The sequence below is a fragment of the Schistocerca piceifrons genome, chromosome 3 (genome assembly GCF_021461385.2).
Source record: "Schistocerca piceifrons isolate TAMUIC-IGC-003096 chromosome 3, iqSchPice1.1, whole genome shotgun sequence".
Taxonomy (NCBI): Eukaryota; Metazoa; Arthropoda; class Insecta; order Orthoptera; family Acrididae; genus Schistocerca; species Schistocerca piceifrons.
Genome location: NC_060140.1, coordinates 346,243,034 through 346,267,557, shown reverse-complemented (window position 1 = coordinate 346,267,557; position 24,524 = coordinate 346,243,034). Strand labels below are relative to the sequence as shown.

The window sequence follows — 24,524 nt, the reverse complement described above, 5'->3', positions numbered from 1 at the left end:
TCTAGCCATGCCTGCTTATCCATTTTGCACTTCCTGTCGATCTCATTTTTGAGACGTTTGTATTCCTTTTTGCCTGCTTCATTTACTGCATTTTTATATTTTCTCCTTTCATCAATTAAGTTCAATATTTCTTCTGTTATGCAAGGATTTCTACTAGCCCTCATCTTTTTACCTACTTGATCCTCTGCTGCCTTCACTACTTCATTCCTCAGAGCTATCGATTCGTCTTCTACTGTATTTCTTTCCCCCATTCCTGTCAGTTGTTCCCTTATGCTCTCCTTGAAACTCTGTACAACCTCTGGTTCTTTCAGTTTATCCAGGTCCCATCTCCTTAAATTCCCACATTTTTGCAGTTTCTTCAGTTTTAATCTACAGTTCATAACCAATAGATTGTGGTCAGAGTCCACATCTACCCCTGGGAATGTCTTACAATTTAAAACCTTGTTCCTAAATCTCTGTCTTACCATTATATAATCTATCTGATACCTTTTAGTATCTCCAGTCTTCTTCCATGTATACAACCTCCTTTTATGATTCTTGTACCAAACGTTAGTTATGATTAAGTTGTGCTCCGTGCAAAATTCTACCAGGCGGCTTCCTCTTTCATTTCTTCCCCCCCAATCCATATTCACCTACTACGTTTCCTTCTCTCCCTTTTCCTACTACCAAATTCCAGTCACCCATGACTATTAAATTTTCGTCTCCCTTCACTATCTCAATAGTTTCTTTTATTTCATCGTACATTTCTTCAATTCCTTCGTCATCTACAGAGCTAGTTGGCATATGAACTTGTACTACTGTGTAGGCGTGGGCTTTGTGTCTATCTTGGCCACAATAATGCGTTCACTATGCTGTTTGTAGTAGCTTACCTGCACTCCTATTTTTTTTACTCATTATTAAACCTACTCCTGCATTACCCCTATTTGATTTTGTATTTATTACCCTGTATTCGCCTGACCAAAAGTCTTGTTCCTCCTGCCACCGAACTTCACTAATACCCACTATATCTAACTTTAACCTATCCATTTCCCTTTTTAAATTTTCTAATGTACCTGCCCGATTAAGGGATCTGACATTCCACGCTCCGATCCGTAGAATGCCAGTTTTCTTTCTCCTGATAACGACGTCCTCTTGAGTAGTCCCCGCCCGGAGATCCGAATGGGGGACTATTTTACCTCCGGAATATTTTACCCAAGAGGACACTATCATCATTTAACCATACAGGAAAGCTGCATGCCCTCGGGAAAAATTACGGCTGTAGTTTCCCCTTGCTTTCAGCTGTTCGCAGTACCACAACAGCAAGGCCGTTTTGGTTAGTGTTACAAGGCCAGATCAGTCAATCATCGAGACTGTTGCCCCTGCAACTACTGAAAAGGCTGCTGCCCCTCTTCAGGAACCACACGTTTGTCTGGCCTCTCAACAGATGCCCCTCTGTTGTGGTTGCACCTACGGTTTACTATCTGTATCCCTGGTACCATGTTTCTTTCTTATACTTGTATGATCTGCACAAAGGATAAAATTTCCAACTTTTGACAAAGCAAATAGATGATCAATTATGGGTATCAGAAACAGTGAATGATCCAGAATAAGGCATTGTGGTACCGTCAAACGGGGTGATTTTTGGACACCGGGGCGATTTCAGACAGCATGGCTTATTTGCTCTTTGCCACTGCATAGAAGCAAAGAGTTATTTATTTTGACGTCTGTGTGCCAGTTATTTTAAGCACAAGATTGCATTTATCACTTTCCACAACTTTTATTTTGCATCAATTGTTTCCCCAGGTGAATTACTGACGAACAGTCTCAGTGTTAAAAATCCATGCATTATCCTAAAGTAAAGGTTTCTATTGTTGCGTCAAGTGGGAAGTTATTGTAAACGTAATTGTAACGTGCTGCATAGCTAACAGCATTGAGACAATTTCTGTACAAGTTTGTTGAGTTTCTCATGCAAGGTTATAAAATAACGATGGTTTTTGTAAAACTGTGTACTGTGTGGGGTGATTTCGGACAATGCCAAGAACGTATAAGAGCAGGAGAGGTGCTACAGTATGGTGTAATTATGACGCAGAACTTTTAGATAAAGCTGTTCATGATATTCAGAGTGGTAAATTATACAGAAAAGTATGTGATTTGTATGGTATATGTAAATCAACCCTACAAAATAAAGTGCAGGAAGCACATCCGAAAAAAATGTGAGGATAGCCAGTGCTAAATAAAGAAGAAGAAGAAGAAGAAATGTTGAAGCAAGGTATCTTGAGGGCTGCACATTGGGGATTTCCTTTCACTAAATTGAGTATTAGATATTTAGTTAAAGGCTACCTTGATAAATCCTGCCAAAAAAAAGAAGAAATTTCATAATAATTTGCTAGGAGAAGAATGGGTGCATTTATTCCTCAAACGACAGTCAGAAGATCTTTCCGTTCGCTTAAGTGAAAATATTAAATGAGCTCGTGCAGAAGTGAACAAAGAGACATTTAAGATGTTTTTCTCCAATATCAACGCAAAGCTGGAAAATCTCCCACCTAGCAACATGATCAACTATGATGAAACCATCATTCCATAATACTTATTCGTAACAAAGGGCTACCTAAAATGTGTAAAATGTCACCAAAATCAAATATAAAGCATGTAGAATTTAAAAAAAAAAAAAGGCAGTAACTGTCTGAATTCACCCTCTATATACTGTAACATCAGACAGAGGTTTAAAAAACACATGTGTCCGAAATCACCCCAATCCATGGGGTGACTTCAGACACTTTATTCAACTGCCTCAGATAAATGTACCTACACATACACTTTCTGGTTCTGAGACATTTCATTTGTTACACATATACCCTACCACTTCCATAATAATCAATTTAATCTAACAATATATACGAAAATTACAATCAAAATAATGACAAAACCGTCCGAAATCACCCCGTTTGCGGTACATTATATGTGATTGCTTCAAATTTTTGAGTGCCTCTTAGTATGTGATTGAGATGGAACTGATATAAAATGCTTTATCTTGCAGATGAGGCGAAAAACCCTGAACCTTCTTTGTCTGCTATTCCATAATAATTTTATTTTTATGAGCCTTAAGTCACAAAATACTGTGTGGTAATAATTTCAGATTGGTTATTTCTGGTATATCATCTTTCAAAACTGTTTTGAAATTTTATGTATTTTTTATGTATTATAGTTTTATAAATTTTGTTGTACATGATTGTCCTGAAACATTTCTGTAATTGGTGGTACTAAGGTTTCTGAGGAAAGTCAAAAAGTTTAAACGGAAACGTTTGCTAATGTGAAAGAAAATAATTATGTTAAGTTCCCAACCCATTAAATATGATTAATACTTAAAATAAGAGGGGATCCCAAAGGAAATCAAGACAATGATACATAATTTGCATTAAAGGAATTTTATTTATAACTTCACTCTTTACAACAGTTCTTATTTGCTGTCTCATTTTTTATCCATCTGCCCACAAGCTTGTCGGCTGTGCTCTAGGAAAAAGCCGATTACCTTGGATATTAATCATCTTTGCATTACCTCTGTAACTTAGCCAACTTGTGACTTTGGAAATGTTGTTATAAAGTTTCAAACAAATTAAATGTGGTGTCCAATATAGTCTAAGATGTTATATTAGCTCAAATTTCAGATTGATTAGTGCATTGTTGTTGTATAGTGCTGTGTGTGTGTGTGTGTGTGTGTGTGTGTGTGTGTGTGTGTGTGTAAAAGTGTAAGTGTAAGTAAGTTAGCCAGTCAGGCTGATTCACATGAAAATTCAAGTAACCTGCCAGAGATGCTATGGCCAAACATGTTCTTTGTGTTCCTTCTTTGGTTTCCTAAAACTGAGCAGCAGAGTAATACAAATATTGGGCATGGGCCGGTAGTAAGGATAAAACCGTAACCAAGCGCTGAACAGTCTCGTGCACTGTTATCTACGATATGAGAGCAACTGACACAAATTGTATCTGGTGGACTGTTTGAACTTGCTCATGCAATGGATTATTTGGCTTACTGCGACACCCTTATAAGCTCTTCAGACCGTTTCCGGCTACCCTGAAGAAGATACGATAAAAGCACGCTTAGTAGTGTGTCAAAAACTTTATAAAAAAGCTTTGGTGAAAGATCTTTTACAGTGTATTACAGACCTACCGATGACCCTGTTCTCTGATCATATGGTAGGTGTCAGCTGATTTATTGGCATGTCAATAATCACAATTTGGCCATTCTTCTAGAAAAGTGTTCCAATATAGGGATCTAGTCACCCCAAAAGACTGGGCTGGTTGCTTGTATTTGTAACTTTTTTGTGACTGTATATTAGCCATGGGCAACTTTTGGTGACCTGTGGGCCTGATTTGCCTATACTTATTTAACCTCGCAGGCAGCTTTGTCACATGACACAACAGCAGTCCTCCTGTCACATAAAGTCAAAACTATAGTATCTGTGTTATTAATATTCATGGGGTAATGCAATATGGATGGCATCCCTTTCCCAATCGGACACGCCAACAACTTATGCCTCAAAACTCTTTTTTTCAAGATTACATTCATGTATGTTAACCCAGTCCTCGGATGTTTGCATTTACTTATGTGTAGTGAACATTGTTTCTTTGCTTTTGATATTTTTCAGTATCTGTCTTAGAAAACTTTATTGCAAAATTCTGCAGTGCTGTTAGTAACTAAACAATATTCAGGACAAATAAATAAGTGCAAACATCTGAAGATGAGATGCCTGGCATCTTGAAATGTCATGACAAATACTGGACATCTATAAAAGCAACTGGTTGCAGCTAATTCATTATAAAAGGTAAAGTTCTGCATTCTGGTCCTAGACGGGCCAATCTGGCCCAGTTTGGAGGGACATTTGGTAAGCATACCACTCTCCTTTTGTCAGGTTGCCTGATATTGGAACTACTAGTAATAGGTCAAGTAGCTCCTCAGGTGGTCTAATGAGGCTGAGTGCACCTCTTACTAGTCCTCCCACCAAGGAAATATCTCTGACAGTACCTGGAATCGAACCTGATTCCTCCATTTAGTTCATTATAAAGTATCTTCAGTTACAAAAGTTGCGAAGTTCTAATACATCCACAATGGTCAAGAATTACGTGCTAATATTAGTATGGAAATATCTAAAAATATGTCTGGGCAGAGAACTATGTGAACCTCCCCTCCCCATTCCTTGCCCCCTCCCACTATCTCTCTTTCTCTTTGTGTGTGTGTGTGTGTGTGTGTGTGTGTGTGTGTGTGTGTGTGTGTGTGTGTGTGTGTGTCACTTCCCACAAATTTCTTTCATGGCTCAGATTCAAACTGATTGCTGGCATCCAGTTGCCCAACTGTGCTATAGACGATGTTTGCTTCCAACACAACTGTGTTCTTATGAGTAAGAGTGCTATCAGGAGCAATAAAATAAAAGGAAAGGGACATATTCCTCATGTTGTGCTTCATTTGAGGATGATGTGGATGTTCTGAGCTTGTGGTTTGGAAGAATTAATACTCAGTGAAATGCCTCATACAAGGGATAAATAATTATATTTTCTTACAGGACATTGTTAAAGCAAGGCCCATATGGTGGAAGGCCTATTATTCGGAATGCTTTGATTGTAACACCAAGCAGTTTAGTTGGGAATTGGGAAAAGGAATTCCAGCAATGGTTAGGAAGAGGCAAAATCCATACATTTATTGTTAATCAGGTAACAATTTATTGAATAATTTTAACTGCCAATTATTACTTGTTTTATAATTTTCTGTACACTTTCAAACTGTAATTGGTGTTTGTTTGGCCCATAACAATCTACACACATTTTAAAAATTTAGCTTATTTTAGTTGAACAGCAGTGCAGAGGTTTGTGTTTGATGTCACATAGCTATTAATTCTTCATCTAATTTTAAAATCCTTAGGTTATCAGCTTGCTTCAGAATTGCAACATTTAGACACAAAAATAGTCTCCATCATCATGTCAAACATTAAATAATCATCTCATTGGAGTATTCCAGTAACCATGTGCCAATGTTAATTTTTCAGTCTCTATTGTTTTTCATTCAATATTCCTTCCTCATTTCATTGTATTCATTTTTCTTCTATTGGATCCATTTGAAACCTGTTATATTTCCTTATGGAGTCCTTCCATCTGTAAGACATTTATTCTATAACTGCGTCTATCTTTTTCGACATCCCTTGTGCTGCTTCTTTATAAATCTTTCTTGAGCTCTTAGATCCAGTTTGTTGCTAACATCTTTTGCCAAATGTGTTTGTTGTTTAAGTTTTCTTGAATTATACTTGTATCTCCCAGCTATTTGAATGTTTTTCAATTGTCGAATATCTGTTCATGAAAATTTCATTCTCGATTCTTATGATTTTCCTCAGAATATAGCTGAATGATAATGAAGATCACCTAAAACTTGTCTTATTTCTATATTTTCTTCAAGGTTTTGGTATTTCATCTATACATTTTCTTTTTGAGGCTACATCAGCAACAGCAACTATATGTAGTGTTGAATTCCTGGTTTACTTTATCTGACAAGGGGAAGTCCCAGTGGTGGGACTGACAACGATTGATATGGTTATGCATGTTAAGATCCCAGTGATCACACACTGCAGCCATTCACCCTCGTGAGCACTCATTTGCGAGTAGGCCTAATTGGTGAAAAAAATTTGGAATTTTGTTTGACACTCAGTAGCATTTAAAAAGGAGCATCACATAGTCTGGTTGTGTGGTATAATGGATAGGATAATAGCTTCACGTGCAGAAGGTTGGGGGTTTGAATCTTGTCAGGTAATTTACATTTTTTAAAAATCTCTATTGAAATGGCTTTGATCATCATTTTTATTCAGTCATTTGATTTAAATGTAATTTTCTATTTCTTTATGCATAATTTTAATCATAATATCAACTTCTTCATTTGCACTCATTTTTCTCTGTGTCATTATTTTTCCACTTGAAATCCTTGTTCATGTGTTTTTAATTAATTTTATGTATGAATTTCTTTTATCTCCCTGTTTTTTTCATCCACATCATTGCACTCATTATATCTATTTCTCATTTTACTTGAATTTTGCTTTACTTATAAACACTTCTGTCACTTACATCTTCATCTGCATTATGTTGTGCACAGTGCAGTAGGTATGTAGGTTATATTTTAATGTTTGTATAGTGATTACCATGCAAGAACAATTGCATATCTGGTAATGAAAAATGCATTTTTTGCATAGTTGCACAGTCAATAGCAATAGATTATTTCGTCTTTTGTTTTTGAACTGATATTGGAATTTTCAAATAATTGAATATTATAATACATAAATATAATTAAATTCATATTCACAAAAATTCTAATTGTAAAAGAATGATAGAAAGAAAAATTTGAAACAAATGGAAAAGTTCATATGGTGATTAAAATGATGTGGATAAGAAATAGAAATAAAACATTATATTTAAACCAATTAACTGAGTAAAAATAGTGATCAAAGTCATTTTGATAAAGATTTAAAAATGAAAAAAAATTCTGCATCTGCTGAGATTCAAACCCACAAACTCCTGTATGTGAACCTCTTATCCTATCCACTACACCACACAAACAGTGTGCATAATGTGACTTTTTTGATGTTATTGAGCTTCACATTAAATTCCAAAATTTTTTTCATCAGTTACCTGCAAATAAGGGGCTACCACAGTGAATTGCTGTAAGGTGAGATCCTGGGATTTTATCCTACATCACTGTATATTTGCTGCTCCTCTCCCTGTGAGGTTTCCCTGTCAACATAGCCAGATGTATATGACTGTTTCTTTGGAGTTCAGTAATCATCAACAAATTATTAATCCTAAATTGAATTTCTGCTGTAAGGCAAATTTGCAGTTTTTTATATCCACATCTTTACTGCTGACATTATTATTTTTTAGAGTTCTAATTGTGTCCTTAATTTTATCAGCAGAGGGTGTCATATCCTCTTTTAGATTTTCATGAGCCCCTGGAAATTACGTTCTGTACTTTGATAGCAGGCAGTTCAAAAGATGATCAAAATGTTTTGCAAGTTTCTCACAGGTTGGTGCTTTGTGCTTGATATTCTGTTAATTTACTGTCGCAGATCTGATAGAAATTTTAGAAGTTTTTTTGGTCATGATCTTGCTTTTGTCATCTGCGACTTTTTCAAAGCTCTTTTAACATCCTTAGTATCAGTGTTGTTATCTTTCCATGTTGTTGAAATTGTTCATAGTATTCCCTATTTCCACAATATTTCCATGTTTACTTTGTGTACGCTGTTTCTGTTAATGCTTCCTCACATATTCTGTTTCAACATGTATGTTTTTTTAGTTTTTTTCTGGCACACATGTTTGCTGCATTGTTGATTCTTTTTAGATACTTAGTTCCTAGAATGAGATTTTTCACTCTGCAGCGGCGTGTGCGCTGATATGAAACTTCCTGACAGATTAAAACTGTGTGCCGGACCACGGCTCAAACTCGGGACCTTTGCCTTTTGTGGGCAAGTGCTCTGCCATCTGAGCTACCCAATCACAGCTCGCGCCCTGTCCTCACAGCCTTACTTCTGGCAGTGAGCTGTACTTGGTAGCTCAGATGGTGGAGCACTTGTCCACAAAAGGCAAAGGTGCTGAGTTCGAGTCTCGGTCCGACACACAGTTTTAATCTGTCAGGAAGTTTCTTACTTAGCTCCTGTTATCAAGTGAATTTTCTCTTAAAAATTTGTGTTGTTTCTAGTGGGCCCTGAGTCTGTGTAAGTGGGATATTTTTAATTGTTATCCATCATGAAGATACCATCAGTGAACCTGAAACACCAAGGAATTCAGGATTTTGGCTGGCGCAGGATCACTGATGATATCTTCAAAATTTGGGCCCAGGGCCAAAACACTGAAACCACATTCTTCCACAACATCAGCACCTTCTTTTCCATCTACTGCACTTGGTCCTCGTCACCCCAGTGTGACACCTTCTTGGACACTGGTCTCCACCTCTGTGAGAGCCCCATCCAAACCTCTGCCAATATCAAGCCCACTAACCATACCATATTCAGTTCCTACGTTTTGTTATCTGACACCCTGCCCATGCCAGAAGGTCTTTTGTGTATAGTCTGGCACCTCAGTGGTGGTGCATCTGCAGTGATGAACGATTCTTGCCCAGTACACTGCAGGTTTTACCAGTGCCATCACATGCAGGCATTACACTCCCAAACCAAGACCAATTTGTTGTGATGCCTCCATATGAGTTCATAATTGTACAACTACCCCAGAAACTGACTGTAAAAGGAGTTGCCTCCAAATCATCCAGTATCACCCTGAACTGGTACAGCTGAAGTATATCCTTCATTGGTGCTTCAAATATTTATCATCATGCCCAGAAATGAGGAACAACCTACTTGCACTCCTTCTCACCTCTCTCAGACTAGTATTCCACTGCACACTCAATCTTCTAGTCTGTCCATATGCCACACACACTCCCAGCCCTTTGACACATGGGTGGAACACTTGCCCACAAAGAGCCAGTTTCAAGACCTGCCCAATTCACCCACCTAGCACATCCTACTGCATTCCCATAAGAATTATTTTATCTTTCAGAGGCAGAGGCCCTGTGAAAGCTCATGTGGCAGCTGTCCCGTAATTTCTGCATAGCATTTTACATGGACATGAGCACCAACCAATTGTCCACTCAACAGTCTGTGGCCAAGAGTGGAGTTGACTCCCCACTAGTGGAACATGCTGCTGGGCACAACATTTTCAATTTCAATGCCTGGTTCACAGGCTGCACCAACTGGATTCCTTCATCCCAATACCAGTTTATCTGAATTACATAGAGAAGAGTTCTTCTTATTAAACATAATTTAATCCCATACTCCTCCTGACCCCAGTCTCTGTTAGCCTTTGCCACACATCCATCTATACCCATGTCCCATGACCTTAAATTCACTTATGGTGCAACCATACCCTGTTCTTCTGTTCTATATCTCTCCTCCAAATACACTCCTCAATGTCATTGTATACTTCCTGCAGCCAGAAGAAGCTTGCCAGTGCCACATTCATATCCCATCTCATCCATTTAAGCTGCTAGCACAATTTAGTCAGAACGGTTGAAATATGCTGAAGTTAAGCCACTGTTTAAGAAGGGAGATAAAGAAATAGCATCAAATTTCCACCCAGTTTCACTTTTGCCAGCATTCTCAAAAATTTTATAGAAAGTAATGTACAATTGGCTTTATAACCATCTTATCTCAAATAACATACCGTCAAAGTCACAGTTCGGACTTCTAAAGGGTTGTGATATTGAGAAGGCTATCTACACTTACAGTGAAAATGTGCTTAATTCATAAGACAAAAAATTGCAGGCAACTGGTATATTTTGTGATCTGTCAAAGACATTTGACTGTATAAATCACAATATCCTTTTAAGTAAATTAGAATATTATAGTGTAACAGGAAATGCTGCAAAATGGTTGAAATCTTATATCTCTGGCAGGAAACAAAGGGTGTTATTAGAAAAGAGACATGTATCAAGCTATCAGGCATCATCCAACTGGGAACTAATTCCATTTTAGGGCCCCTACTTTTTCTTGTGTATATCAATGACCTTTCATCAGTAACATTACCAGAAGCCAAATTCGTTTTGTTTGCTGATGAGACAAACATTGCAATAAATAGCAAATCAAGTGTAGTCTTAGAAAGGACAGCTAATAAAATATTTGTGGAGACTAATCACTGGTTCCTAGCCAATTCTTTGTCACTAAACTTTGAAAAAACACACTACATGCAGTTCAGAACTCGTAAGAGGTGTCCCACGAGTATATGCCTAACATATGATGGACAAGCAGATAGAAGAGGTGGACAGTGTTAAATTCTTGGGATTACAGCTTGATAATAATTTCAACTGGGAGGAGCACACCACAGAACTGCTGAAGCATCTTAACAAATCTCTATTTGCAATGCGAATTGTATCAGACACAGGGGATATAAAAATGAAAAAGCTGGCATACTATGCTTACTTTCATTCCATAATGTCATATGGGATTATTTTTTGGGCCAATTCATTGAGCCAAGATCAAGTTTTCCAGGCACAAAAATGTGCAGTAAGAGCTATATGTGGTGTGAACTCAAGAACATCTTGCAGAAGCCTGTTTAGGGAACTAGGGATACTAACTACTGCTTCCCAATATATTTATTCCTTAATGAAATTTGTTATTAAAAATATTTCACTTTTTCAAACCAACAGCTCAATTCATAGAATCAATACTAGAAATAAGAATAATCTTCACAAGGATTTAAAGTCACTTAGTCTTGTACAAAAAGGTATGCATTATTCAGGAACACACATTTTTAATAACTTGCCAGCAGCCATAAAAAGCTTAACAACTAATGAAATTCAGTTTAAGAAAAGCCTAAAGGATTTATTGGTGGCCAACTCCTTCTACTCCATTGATGAATTTCTCAGTAGAACCAACTGATCTGTGTGTGTATATAAGTACAATCTACCTTCTGCACAAGTTCAGTGCAGTAATGTGTTCATTGTAAATAAGTATTTAGTAGTTGTATTACACGTTTATTACCTTATAAATAAATAAAAAACTTTTTTATTTTAAATTCAGTGCATTAGTATTTGTAAAATGATTCTTTCATATAGCGTTCATTAAAAAAATGACTACCATGCCACTTGGGACCTGTGGAATGGTACATTAGCTTATTTGTTTGAGTTGTAAATATTTGTCATGTATTGTTGTTTTTCTGACATGTTCTACATCCTGGAGGACCTCCTCACTACGGATCAATTGGAATGAAAGTAAATTTAATCTAATCTAATCAGCTGAGGTAATGTAGCCAGACAGAGACAGAGAGAGAGAGATTGAGAGAGAGAGAGAGAGAGAGAGAGAGAGAGAGAGAGAGTTTACATACTTTAATTCTGAAGCAGGATTCATCCAAAACTAGCAACTTTCTGTGTTACACAGCACTTCAATTATTTGGTGAGCTTTAATCTTTATCCATTAGATTATTTAGTTTAGATGAATCCCATCTTGCTTTACTGCAGATGTTGGATCTCTGCATAACAAAATGGTGAATACCTCTTCAAATTTACCACATGGAGCTGCATTTTCTTTTAATTGGCTTAACGTTCTGCAATGGAAACTGTGTGTTATAAAGGGTAGGCATTTAATTCCAAAATAAGGTCAAACTGTTTGACTGAAATGAGTATTTCTTTGTGGTTTAGTCCATTAGATTCTTCCCATCTAAGAATTGTTATCTCAGTTCTGCCTTCGAGGTTACTGAGTGTATATCACTGGCAACTTGCAACATTCTGCTACAAAACAATGTAAAATATTGATGATAGAAACTGTTTTCATAATTGACTTTTTGTTGATTTACAAAACATCTCTCAAAATACTGGCATAACTTACAGCAGTATGTTAATTGTTTGTACACTCTTTGTGATGGCCATGGTGACTTAAAAAATCACACTTCAGTGCAGTTCAGTTTAATTTTTGGTTCTTCATGCATGTAGGGTGTCAAGTGTGCAAATTAAATAATGTATGTCAAATTTTTCATTCCAAGTCTTCATAAAATACATTAATGGTGACCAACTAAGATACTTATCAGCAGCAGTTGAAACATACCACATAACACACTATATGGGCAACGAGCTGAGGTGCTCATCTATGTGTACGAGACAATAGTGTACAGGCATGGCTGAATAAATGTAATTACAGTTAACATTTACAAGTCTGTAAGAATTCAGATATACAGTTTGGTTCATAAAAGAATACGGACATGTTTCACCTAAATTAATTTACTACAGATACCTGTTGTAATACAAAATTTAGAAACTGATTATTTGTAAGAACTGAGGAAGGAAATTTCTAGTTGCTAATTTATTCAAAGAATCTTATCTTGGTAACTGACATTGTGAAACTATTGTTTCAAAAAAAAAAAAAAAAGAAAGAAAAAAAAAAAACTACAGAAATAAGATTTCAGGAACTTCTGTCAAACAGATTTCCTCAAATTTTCTTTGACGGTAGATATCGTATAAAATAATGAGAATTTGATATCCAGCAGAAAGTGTAATGACAGTTGTAAACATATAGTCCAGTAAAATTAAGTACAACAGTGCTAACAGTATTTTATGAAACATTAGTTCTATGCACAATCTGTGGCAGGATTTGCACCAGTTCCAGCACTGATCAGTTCATAATCGTGTTTCTTGGTCTGCCACATTACAAACTCCATGCTGGAATGTTTACTAGATCTACCATCTGTAGTCAGATGGACCTATGTTCTTTACAGATGGACCTATGTTCTTTTAGGAAGTAAAGTTATGAAGCTGCAATAATGAAACCAGTATAGAGACTGTAGTACTGAACATAGGTGTGACAGTGGAGTGCAATGTTGTCAGCACCATACATTGTAATCAGCTCAAATACACTGCTGTGCCAAAACATTATGACCACCGACCACCGCGACATTGCATGCCACCTGGTGGCGTTGCAGTAAAGAAAGTATGTAAGTGGACCAGACATAGATGGAGGATCACCCTAGCAAAGGTACGTGCTGTAACTGGATAGATCCATGTAGATCCATTGAGATAAGCAACTTTGACAAAGGGCAGATTATTAAGACACAGAACCTGTGACTAGGTATCTCAAAAATGGCAGAGCTGGTCAAATGTTCACATGCTACTGTCATGAGAGTCTATGGAAAGACTTAGGAGGACAGTGGACCCCCCCCCCCCCTCCTCCCCAATTCCTCAGCTGCTAAATGGTTGGACGTCCATGACTCCTCACAAAATATGAGGTTAATAGGCTAGTCTGCTCTGTAAAGTAGGATAGGTGATCTGTGGTATCTCTGCGGAAAGAGCACAATGCTGGTGCATGCACAAATGTTTCACAGCACACCATTCATTATGTTGTTGTTGTTGTTGTTGTTGTGGTCTTCAGTCCTGTGACTGGTCTGATGCAGCTCTCCATGCTGCTCTATCCTGTGCAAGCTTCTTCATCTCCCAGTACCTACTGCAGCCTACATCCTTCTGAATCTGCTTAGTGTATTCATCTCTTGGTCTCCCTCTACGATTTTTACCCTCCACGCTGCCCTCCAATGCTAAATTTGTGATCCCTTGATGCCTCAAAACATGTCCTACCAACCGATCCCTTCTTCTAGTCAAGTTGTGCCACAAACTTCTCTTCTCCCCAATCCTATTCAATACCTCCTCATTAGTTACGTGATCTACCCACCTTACCTTCAGCATTCTTCTGTAGTACCACATTTCGAAAGCTTCTATTCTCTTCTTGTCCATACTAGTTATCGTCCATGTTTCACTTCCATACATGGCTATACTCCATACAAATACTTTCAGAAACGACTTCCTGACACTTAAATCTATACTCGATGTTAACAAATTTCTCTTCTTCAGAAACGCTTTCCTTGCCATTGCCAGTCTACATTTTATATCCTCTCTACTTCGACCATCATCAGTTATTTTACTCCCTAAATAGCAAAACTCCTTTACTACTTTAAGTGTCTCATTTCCTAATCTAATTCCCTCAGCATCACCCGATTTAATTTGACTACATTCCATTATCCTCGTTTTGCTTTTGTTGATGTTCATCTTATATCCTCCTTTCAAGACACTGTCCATTCTGTTCAACTGCTCTTCCAATTCTTTTTCTGTCTCTGACAGAATTACAATGTCATGGGCAAACCTCAAAGTTTTTATTTCTTCTCCATGAATTTTAATACCTACTCCGAATTTTTCTTTTGTTTCCTTTACTGCTTGCTCAATATACAGATTGAATAACATCGGGGAGAGGCTACAACCCTGTCTCACTCCTTTCCCAACCACTGCTTCCCTTTCATGCCCCTCGACTCTTATAACTGCCATCTGGTTTCTGTACAAATTGTAAATAGCCTTTCGCTCCCTGTATTTTACTCCTGCCACCTTTAGAATGTGAAAGAGAGTATTCCAGTCAACATTGTCAAAAGCTTTCCTAAGTCTACAAATGCTAGAAACGTAGGTTTGCCTTTCCTTAATCTTTCTTCTAAGATAAGTCGTAAGGTTAGTATTGCCTCACGTGTTCCAACATTTCTACGGAATCCAAACTGATCTTCCCCGAGGTCCGCTTCTACCAGTTTTTCCATTCGTCTGTAAAGAATTCGCGTTAGTATTTTGCAGCTGTGACTTATTAAACTGATAGTTCGGAAATTTTCACATCTGTCAACACCTGCTTTCTTTGGGATTGGAATTATTATATTCTTCTTGAAGTCTGAGGGTATTTCACCTGTCTCATACATCTTGCTCACCAGATGGTAGAGTTTTGTCAGGGCTGGCTCTCCCAAGGCCGTCAGTAGTTCTAATGGAATGTTGTCTACTCCCGGGGCCTTGTTTCGACTCAGGTCTTTCAGTGCTCTGTCAAACTCTTCATGCAGTATTGTATCTCCCATTTCATCTTCATCTACATCCTCTTCCATTTCCATAATATTGTCCTCAAGTACATCGCCCTTGTATAAACCCTCTATATACTCCTTCCACCTTTCTGCCTTCCCTTCTTTGCTTAGAACTGGGTTTCCATCTGAGCTCTTGATATTCATACAAGTGGTTCTCTTATATCCAAAGGTCTCTTTAATTTTCCTGTAGGCAGTATCTATCTTACCCCTAGTGAGACAAGCCTCTACATCCTTACATTTGTCCTCTAGCCATCCCTGCTTAGACATTTTGCACATCCTGTCGATCTCATTTTTGAGACGTTTGTATTCCTTTTTGCCTGCTTCATTTACTGCATTTTTATATTTTCTCCTTTCATCAATTAAATTCAATATTTCTTCTGTTACCCAAGGATTTCTATTAGCCCTTGTCTTTTTACCTACTTGATCGTCTGCTGCTTTCACTACTTCATCCCTCAGAGCTACCCATTCTTCTTCTACTGTATTTCTTTCCCCCATTCCTGTCAGTTGTTCCCTTATGCTCTCCCTGAAACTCTCTACAACCTCTCATTCTTTCAGTTTATTCAGGTCCCATCTCCTTAAATTCCCACCTTTTTGCAGTTTCTTCAGTTTCAATCTGCAGTTCATAACCAAGAGATTGTGGTCAGAATCCATATCTACCCCTGGAAATGTCTTACAATTTAAAACCTGGTTCCTAAATCTCTGTCTTACCATTATATAATCTATCTGATACCTTTTAGTATCTCCAGGATTCTTCCAGGTATACAACCTTCTTTTATGATTCTTGAACCAAGTGTTAGCTATGATTAAGTTATGCTCTGTGCAAAATTCTACAAGGTGGCTTCCTCTTTCATTTCTTCCCCCCAATCCATATTCACCTACTATGTTTCCTTCTCTCCCTTTTCCTACTGACGAATTCCAGTCGCCCATGACTATTAAATTTTCGTCTCCCTTCACTACCTGAATAATTTCTTTTATCTCGTCATACATTTCATCAATTTCTTCATCATCTGCAGAGCTAGTTGGCATATACACTGGTACTAATGTAGTAGGCATGGGCTTTGTGTCTATCTTGGCCACAATAATGCGTTCACTATGCTGTTTGTAGTAACTAACCCTCACTCCTATTTTTTTATTCATTATTAAACCTACTCCTGCATTACCTCTATTTGATTTTGTATTTATAACCCTGTAATCACCTGACCAAATATCTTGGTCCTCCTGCCACCGAACTTCACTAATTCCCACTATATCTAACTTTAACCTATCCATTTCCCTTTTTAAATTTTCTAACCTACCTGCCCAATTAAGGGATCTGACATTCCACGCTCCGATCCGCAGAACGCCAGTTTTCTTTCTACTGATAACGACGTCCTCTTGAGTAGTCCCCGCCCGGAGATCCGAATGGGGAACTATTTTACCTCCGGAATATTTTACCCAAGAGGACGCCATCATCATTTAATCATACAGTAAAGCTGCATGTCCTCGGGAAAAATTACGGCTGTAGTTTCCCCTTGCTTTCAGCCGTTCGCAGTACCAGCACAGCAAGGCCGTTTTGGTTAATGTTACAAGGCCAGATCAGTCAATCATCCAGACTGTTGCCCCTGCAACTACTGAACATGCTGCTGCCCCTCTTCAGGAACCATACGTTTGTCTGGCCTCTCAACAGATACCCCTCTGTTGTGGTTGCACCTACGGTACGGCCATCTGTATCGCTGAGGCACGCAAGCCTCCCCACCAACGGCAAGGTCCATGGTTCATGGGGGAACATTGTTGAAAATGGAGCTCCGCAGCAGACCACTCTAATGTGTTCACTTGTTGATCCAGTGACATTGTCAGTTATGATTGCAATTGGCATGGGACCATCGCGATTTGACCATCAATTTTTGGAAACGTGGCAAATCAAATTTTTGCTACATTAGGTCACTGGTCATCTCCACAAATGCTGTCATCAAGGTGAACGGTGGCTCGAAACATGCAGTGCACCATGCATGCAGGCTAGTGAGAGAGTATTACACTATGAGAGACATTCTCCTGTGCTTTCATGGCACCTGTGACAGTAATTGAAGACATGCTGACAAATGTGAACCACCTGCATCCCTTTGTGCTTGATGTTTTCCCCGATGGTGGTGTTGTCTTTCAGCAGTATAAGTGTCTACGTCTTGGAGCCAGAACCATGCTTTAGTGATTTGAGGAGCATTGTAGTGAACTCACATAGATATCTTGGCAACCAAATTCACCTGATGTTAATTGTATGGAACCCATTTGGGTCGTTATCGGGTACCATAACTGTGTACACAAATCAGTGGCCCTTTATTTACGTGAATTACGTGTCCTGTGCGTAGATATCTAATGCTCCATACCTCCACAAACCCAACAACAAACTGTTGGATCCTGATATGCAGAATCAGTGACGTATATCGTTCCAAAGACAGACAAACAAGCTATTAAACGGGTGGTCCTAATGTTTTGGCTTATGAGTGTAGCTGCTTTGTGCAATGCAGCAAGAATGATTAAAAGCTATAGCTACTTATTATTCTATGCTGTGCTAGTAATTATGTAGTTGATATTACAATGAAGGTTGCAAGTAATCAAAGGCACACAGTAAAATGGCAAACTGGTTCCTTAACTACCAATAACATTTGTACTTAATGAAAGGCTACCTTTTGCACTCATACTATAATTTACAAGGGCTATCTGGAATATAATTTTGATTTTCATGTAGAATAGGAAGTAGTAATGGGCATGGAAAACTTACTACACTGACACAAGCAGTAGATCAGTGTGCCTAGAGCTGTGCTAGCAAGTAAGTCACATTGATCCTCATTTTCCTGCACAAGCTGCTAGAAATTGTACTTGCATTAGAAAATTCCACTAAATATGAAATCTGTTCTGTAATAATATTTTTAGTGGCAAAATAATCTCTAGACTCTTTACATTCATCACAAAATTTGTGCTATATATAGACCGAATGTAATGAGTGAAGATTTTAAACATCAGTAGCATTCCTAGAATGAATTTCCACTCTGCACTTTGCAGGTCTGAGTTTTGAGTCCCAGTCTGGCACACAGTTTTGATCTGCCAGGAAGTGTTGATTGTGTTCTTTGTTTAAGAACGGAAGGATAAAAGTGCATGATAATAACAATAGAAGTGAACATCCCTATGTAGTCAGCAATGAACTGATAAAGAAAATCAGTGATAATATACGTGAAATCTGGTATTTCATGATAATCTCAACTGTCTGACAACTTTCCACGTATTTAATAGAATGTTCTGCAGGACATTGCGACAAAACTAATGGCTTGCTCCATAGGTCCCAAAACTCTCTGAGGCACAATTTACACAAAGGAAATATGTCAGCTTATTATAAGAGATGATAAATGCTTAAATACCCTATCTGATCAAAAGTATCCAGGCACCTGTTTGTGGACATTAATGTGGGGGTATCCACCATTTTCCTTTATGACAGCTTGAACTCTGAGATGAGATGTCTGAATGTTTTTGGAGGAGTGGCAGCCCATTCTTCCTCAAGAATTGAAACCACAGAAGGTAGTAGTGTTGATCTGCAGCTGAGTCGACATACTAACTCTACCATAAGGTGTTCCATTGGGTTCAGATCAGGACTCTGGACAGGTAAGCCCATCTCAGGAACGTTATTGTCCACCAACCGTTACCTCACACATGCTGCTTTATGAGAGGGTGCATTATCATACTGATACAACCAATCATAGTCTCCAACTGTTTCTCTACTGTATGCAGTACACAGTGCTGTAAAATATCTTCAAATCCTTCCACATATAGTGGAATAATGGGACCCATGAGAAACACCTCCATATCGTAACACCGCCTGTTGTACTTCGTTCTAGGCACTACGTATTTTTGTCAGGTAATGTTCTCCAGGCATTTGCCCTACCCTAACCCTTTCATTGGATTGTCAAAGAGTATAGTGTGATTTATCATTCCAAATGACTCATTTCCAATCATTCATTGTCTAGTGGCATCGCTCTGTACACCACCTGAAATTTTGTGTAGCATTGACTACAAAATTCTGTGGCCTGTGAGGAGCTGCTTGACCATTGTACACCATTCTTTTTACTCCATATGCAGTCATTGTGCTAGCTGGACTGCTGCTAGCACTTTAACGCTCATGAATGATCCAATCTGCTGATTACATGCTATTTTTTCCCACTCCCCTTAACAATGAATGCTTGATGGTTCCTGTTCTCCAGTATATGAGGTCTGCCTGGTCTTAGTTTAGCTGTGGCTTTTCCTTCACATGTCCACTTCACAGTCACGTGAAAAGACATCTTGGGTAGTTTTTGAAAGTTTGAGATGCCAAAAGTTTGAATTGCCCCTGATGAATTTATAACTCAGGTCACATCCAATGAATAGTCTACATTCGAAATCACTGTACTTTCCTGACCGACCCTTTCTGCTGTTACTACTTTTCTACTGACAACACAATTCTTCCTGCTCCTCTTATACTTGCAGATCTGCCTCTTGTGACATCAAGTCATCAATTCTGCATTACATACAGGTGTCAGGTAGTGTATGAATTCTGTTGCAGAATTGTCTGTGGCCTTGATTTAAGCTCTCCACTTGGCTCGAAACCAGAGGGTTGTGGTAGGTTCTGGAAATGATGCTATAGAATGCTATTTCAGTTTCCACCCGATGTGCAAGCCTAGAAGCTTATCTGTTTTCACCATTGCTACATGCTACTTCTAGGAACTAAAGATAACCTTTGAATGCAATACAGGCATCATTCATGCTGTCATGAGTCACAGTTCATAGTCTTTTCATAGTCTTCTGCAACGTTGGCAGTGCCTCCTCCCCTCTACATATCCCTCCCCCCCCCCCCCCTTTTTTCCAGGTATACTGAGTGGACATTGGCCTTGCTTCCTAACCTGCCTACTATTTCTGTAAGGGGCTCCATCACCCACCTATCCTTGGGAGACCCCAATGATCAACCGAGCGAGGTGGCACAGTGATTAGCACACTGGACTCGCATTCGGGAAGGCGACGGTTCAATCCCGCATCTGGCCATCCTGATTTAGGTTTTTCGTGATTTCCCTAAATCGCTCCAGGCAAATGCTGGGATGGTTCCTTTGAAAGGGCACGGCTGACTTCCTTCCCCGTCCTTCCCTAATCCGATGAGACCGATGACCACGCTGTTTGGTCTCTTCCCACAAACAACCCAACCCAACCCCAGCCCAATGACCAGCAGTCCCAGTCTCTGGAACTATCAGGAAGGTATGCCCCAGTCCTAATAGATGAAGTGTCTTGTGCTGGCTCAGATAGATGTACTTTTATCAGTGTGTTGTATTTAAGGTTTAAGAGGACAGCCGTGTGGCCAGTACATACTTTTGCCTTCAACCCAGAAATTCCTGACAGCACCAGTGTTTGTCATTTACAGTTACGTGACTTTGGACTAGCCAGGTTGCTGTACTGGAAGACATTGCAACATGAAGGATATCAGACAAGGATATAGGCACCAGATGTGCCCTGGGTGTTTTCTCAAATGCCACTGCAGTCCAGGGCAGCAGCCTGAAGCCTGTCAACCATAGCAAACACAGCTTGCATCTGTTTCCAGGCACTGTCCAATTCACCCTGCATGTGTCCACAACAGGCACAGTCCCTATCCATATTTAACCAAATTGTGTCTGTGCAATTGTGTTTATAAACACTACTTAACACAGAAAAAAAGACAGACGCTCTTCACTTTTTCATAGAACCATGTGAGAAAAAGACTAAACTAAATACAGTTTACAAACAAACTGCTGCTGAGTGCTGCTGCACTTGCCTCGTCAGCTTGACTAGAATTTATGAAATTTTACTAACAGCATAAATGCTTCCAAAAGCTGCTCAAAGCAGAATTTATGAATGTCCGCGTTCCTAAATGTATGACAGTTTTTGATGGCTGTGGCAGCTTGTCATGTGGAGAATCATAATGGTTTATAAACAAACTCATGGACACAGGTGATAAAGAATTAAACTATCAATGACTAACCACTATGGTCTGTGATCTACACTTCTCGTAATAGTCCAAAAAATTTAAAGAGTTTAACTTTACCAGTCTTGGCCCTGTGTCAGAATAAATTACCAAACCATAACATCAAGTCCCTCCCTCCCTCATTCTGACATGTGACATTAGTAATTTTTTTGCTGCTGAACTTTAAGACTATTGCTGAAAGTGAGCTAAATCGTGAACGCTAAAGTATTTAGCAAATATCATTATTCATTTATTTATTTTTGTACTTTCTTTTTTTATTATTTAGTTTAGGTTTTTTGAAATGATGTTGAAGGAATGATTTAGGTTCCTTTCTGTACCCCTAAGGGGCATACATACCTAAATGGTGCACTAATTAAGGAAGATGACAGTAAATAACGCGGTGTGCTGGAAGAGCCTCAAGGGCTGGTTCTGAGATCCTACTCCTAAAACCTGTCAACTACAGTAAAATTCAACAAGTTAATACCCCTTAATCAAGGAAGGCCCTCATCAGGATGGAGTCTCTGGACATGGCAGACCATGAATGGCTTACAGCCTTTGTTCAGTGTCATCAGGCAGAACGAAAAAAATCCGATTCAGAGGTGCGCTAGGTGGCAAACGAGATCCCAAAACGTCCAGGACGGAATACTAATAAACCTGCATAGTACTCCTGGGGCGCACTGCACTTCACAACACTAATTATTGCACTACACTGCACACAGTATTCCAAGTGCTGATACTGAGAGGATGAAACAGGCATCAGGTTTTGTACGACTGTAGTCAATAGAATTACCTTGAGGAGCCACAACTCCGGAAAGTGGCGCTGAAAGACATGGTAGCGCTCCGCGTTGGGAGCATATGAAGTGTTGTTGCTTCTCCAATGGCACAGGTGCTAGTGGCAGTGGTGATGACACACTGGTGGGAGTAGTGGGCGCCTTTGGGTGTGGGGCACTGTCTGCGTTGGCTGGAGGCTGTGAAAAGGGTAATGCAGTGCTGACTTCAGTGTCACAGGCACTGGGGCATGTGTCAGTCAGGTAGTCGGTTGGAGGTGGATCAGAGATGGCATAGGCTGGTGGTGTGTTGAACACAGCATCAGGGGTGGTGTCAGTCAGTGGCACATCGGAAACAGCGGAGGGGATGGTATTGGCCTGTGTCGTATTGGGCACAGTGGTGATGGTGCTGCGACTGGGGTTGATGGTAGGTGGGGCAGCTGCACCTTGATGGTGCTGTACTCATTGGCTGGAGGGGACTCTAGGATGTAGGCCAGCTTGAGTCTTTCTATGGAGACGGTTGTTGTGACCCGTTTCAGATAAGCCGTGAATGCCTTGTCTCCACATCGCAACATCAAGTGCAGGCCTGAATATTGAGGGTGAAGTGGCAGCTGGTATGCATCCACCCAAAGCGTGATGTTTGTGCAAGCTGTGAGGTCATGGTGGACGGTGATTGAAGGTACGGTGCTCACCATGACGTTGCTGAGATGTAGGTCGCAACTGGGCTATGAAGCCCTAGACCTGGTGCACGGAACTTGAGATGGTACTGTCAGAAGGGAGTGGGGTCGCTTCCCAAAAATCGCTAGGAATGGTGAGTGGCAGTCTGTATACCAGCTCAGCAGCAGATGTTCCCAGGTCGGTTTTGTGTGTGATCTGCAGGCATAGAGATACCAGGGTTATGGCTGCAGACCATTCGTAACAATATCATGAGGGCAGCTTTAAGTGTGTGGTGGAACTGCTCCACCATGCCATTAGCTGTGGGGGAGGGGCTAATGGTATGGTGGAAATGGGAGCCGCAGATGGCTGTCAAAGATCGGAAGAGGGCCGAGATGAACTGTTGCCAATGATCTGTAGTAATGTTACATGGGTAACTGAAGCGGGACATTCAGGTCTGGACAAAAACTGTAGCCACAGTTTCAGCTGAAATGTTAGGGGTAGGGGTGGCCTCTGACCAGTGAGTAAACATGTCAATAATTGTGAGCAGGTATTGATATCCATTGGAGGAGGGTAGTGGTCTGACAATGTCGAGGTGAACATGCGTGAACCGGTGTTGTGTGGTGGGAAGGCAGCGCCAGGTTAGTGAATGTGCTGTCCAACCTTGGCACCCTGGCTCGGACTGCAGGACGAGGTCCAGTTGCTGCAGCCACATTGGATGCCCATCCAGGCGAAGGGTTGTTTCTTGAGAGTGGTGGAAGTGTGGGTGCCTGGATGTGCGAGGCTGTGGATGTGCTCAAATGCCAGTTTTCGGAAGGTGGGAGGGGGGGGGGGGGGGGGGGGGGGGGGGGGGAGGATCGTTGGAACCACCAGGTTGTGAAGGATCCATGAAGACATCACAGAAGATCTTATGGTCAGAGCTGGCTATGGATCTTAACTGGAGGTTGAGGCAAGACTCCACATTCTGCAGAGTATGGGCTAGGTCTGGTTCCCCCTTTCGAGCAGCAGCCAGGGCATTGTAGTCCAAGGGCTGGACGATGGTGCAGGAACAACTAAGGTAATCTGCCACAATGGTATCGATGCCGGCAACATGCCAGGTATTGGTAGCGAATTGTGTGATATACTCCTGTAGCCTAAACTGTCTTAGTGAGATCTGGTCTAAGTCTTTCCTGTAAAAACCAGATGTTAGGGGGTGGTGGCCTGTGAACATCATAAAGATACGTCCCTCGACAGAAGATAGGAAATAGCGGACGGTGAGCAGTTTGTGGTCACATGTGCCCCATTTGCATCGTGTGTCAGAGAGCTTGCACGAAAAGAAGGCAAGCAGCTGCCAGATATTGTCCATGTATTGTGTAGGATGGTCCCAGTAGCTGTCTGGCCTCATGTCTGCCACTATTCTGAGGTGGGCATTAGGGTGGGGGTGGGCAAAAAGGACCGCATTGTTGAGGCCCTTTTTTTTTTTTTTTTAACAAGGGACCAGCTTGTTGCCTGTGTTTATATCACCACAGAGTGATGTAGTGAGGGGCTCTTGGGTGGCAATGGCATCCTTTAGAGGGTGACGGAGAAAGATGACCATGCCAATGACACACCAGTGGTCTTTGAAGGTAATAGGGCATGGAAAGCCCGCTACTGCTTGTACTGTCTCGGGAGAGGGCAGGGGATGGCGGCAGAGATTAAGTGTCTGAGGAATTTGACCTCGCTCA

The 24,524-nt window shown here is 40.0% G+C and overlaps 1 protein-coding gene across 2 annotated transcripts in view; it reads left to right on the top strand.

Moving 5' to 3' along the window:
* Positions 1–24,524, top strand: part of LOC124787908 (DNA repair and recombination protein RAD54B-like) — a 332,405-nt gene that overhangs the window by 147,021 nt on the left and 160,860 nt on the right. For both annotated transcript variants that reach the window (XM_047254891.1, XM_047254890.1), the window contains exon 7: positions 5,535–5,682. In XM_047254891.1, the coding sequence (XP_047110847.1) occupies positions 5,535–5,682 (148 nt within the window). The remainder of the gene's footprint in view (positions 1–5,534; positions 5,683–24,524) is intronic.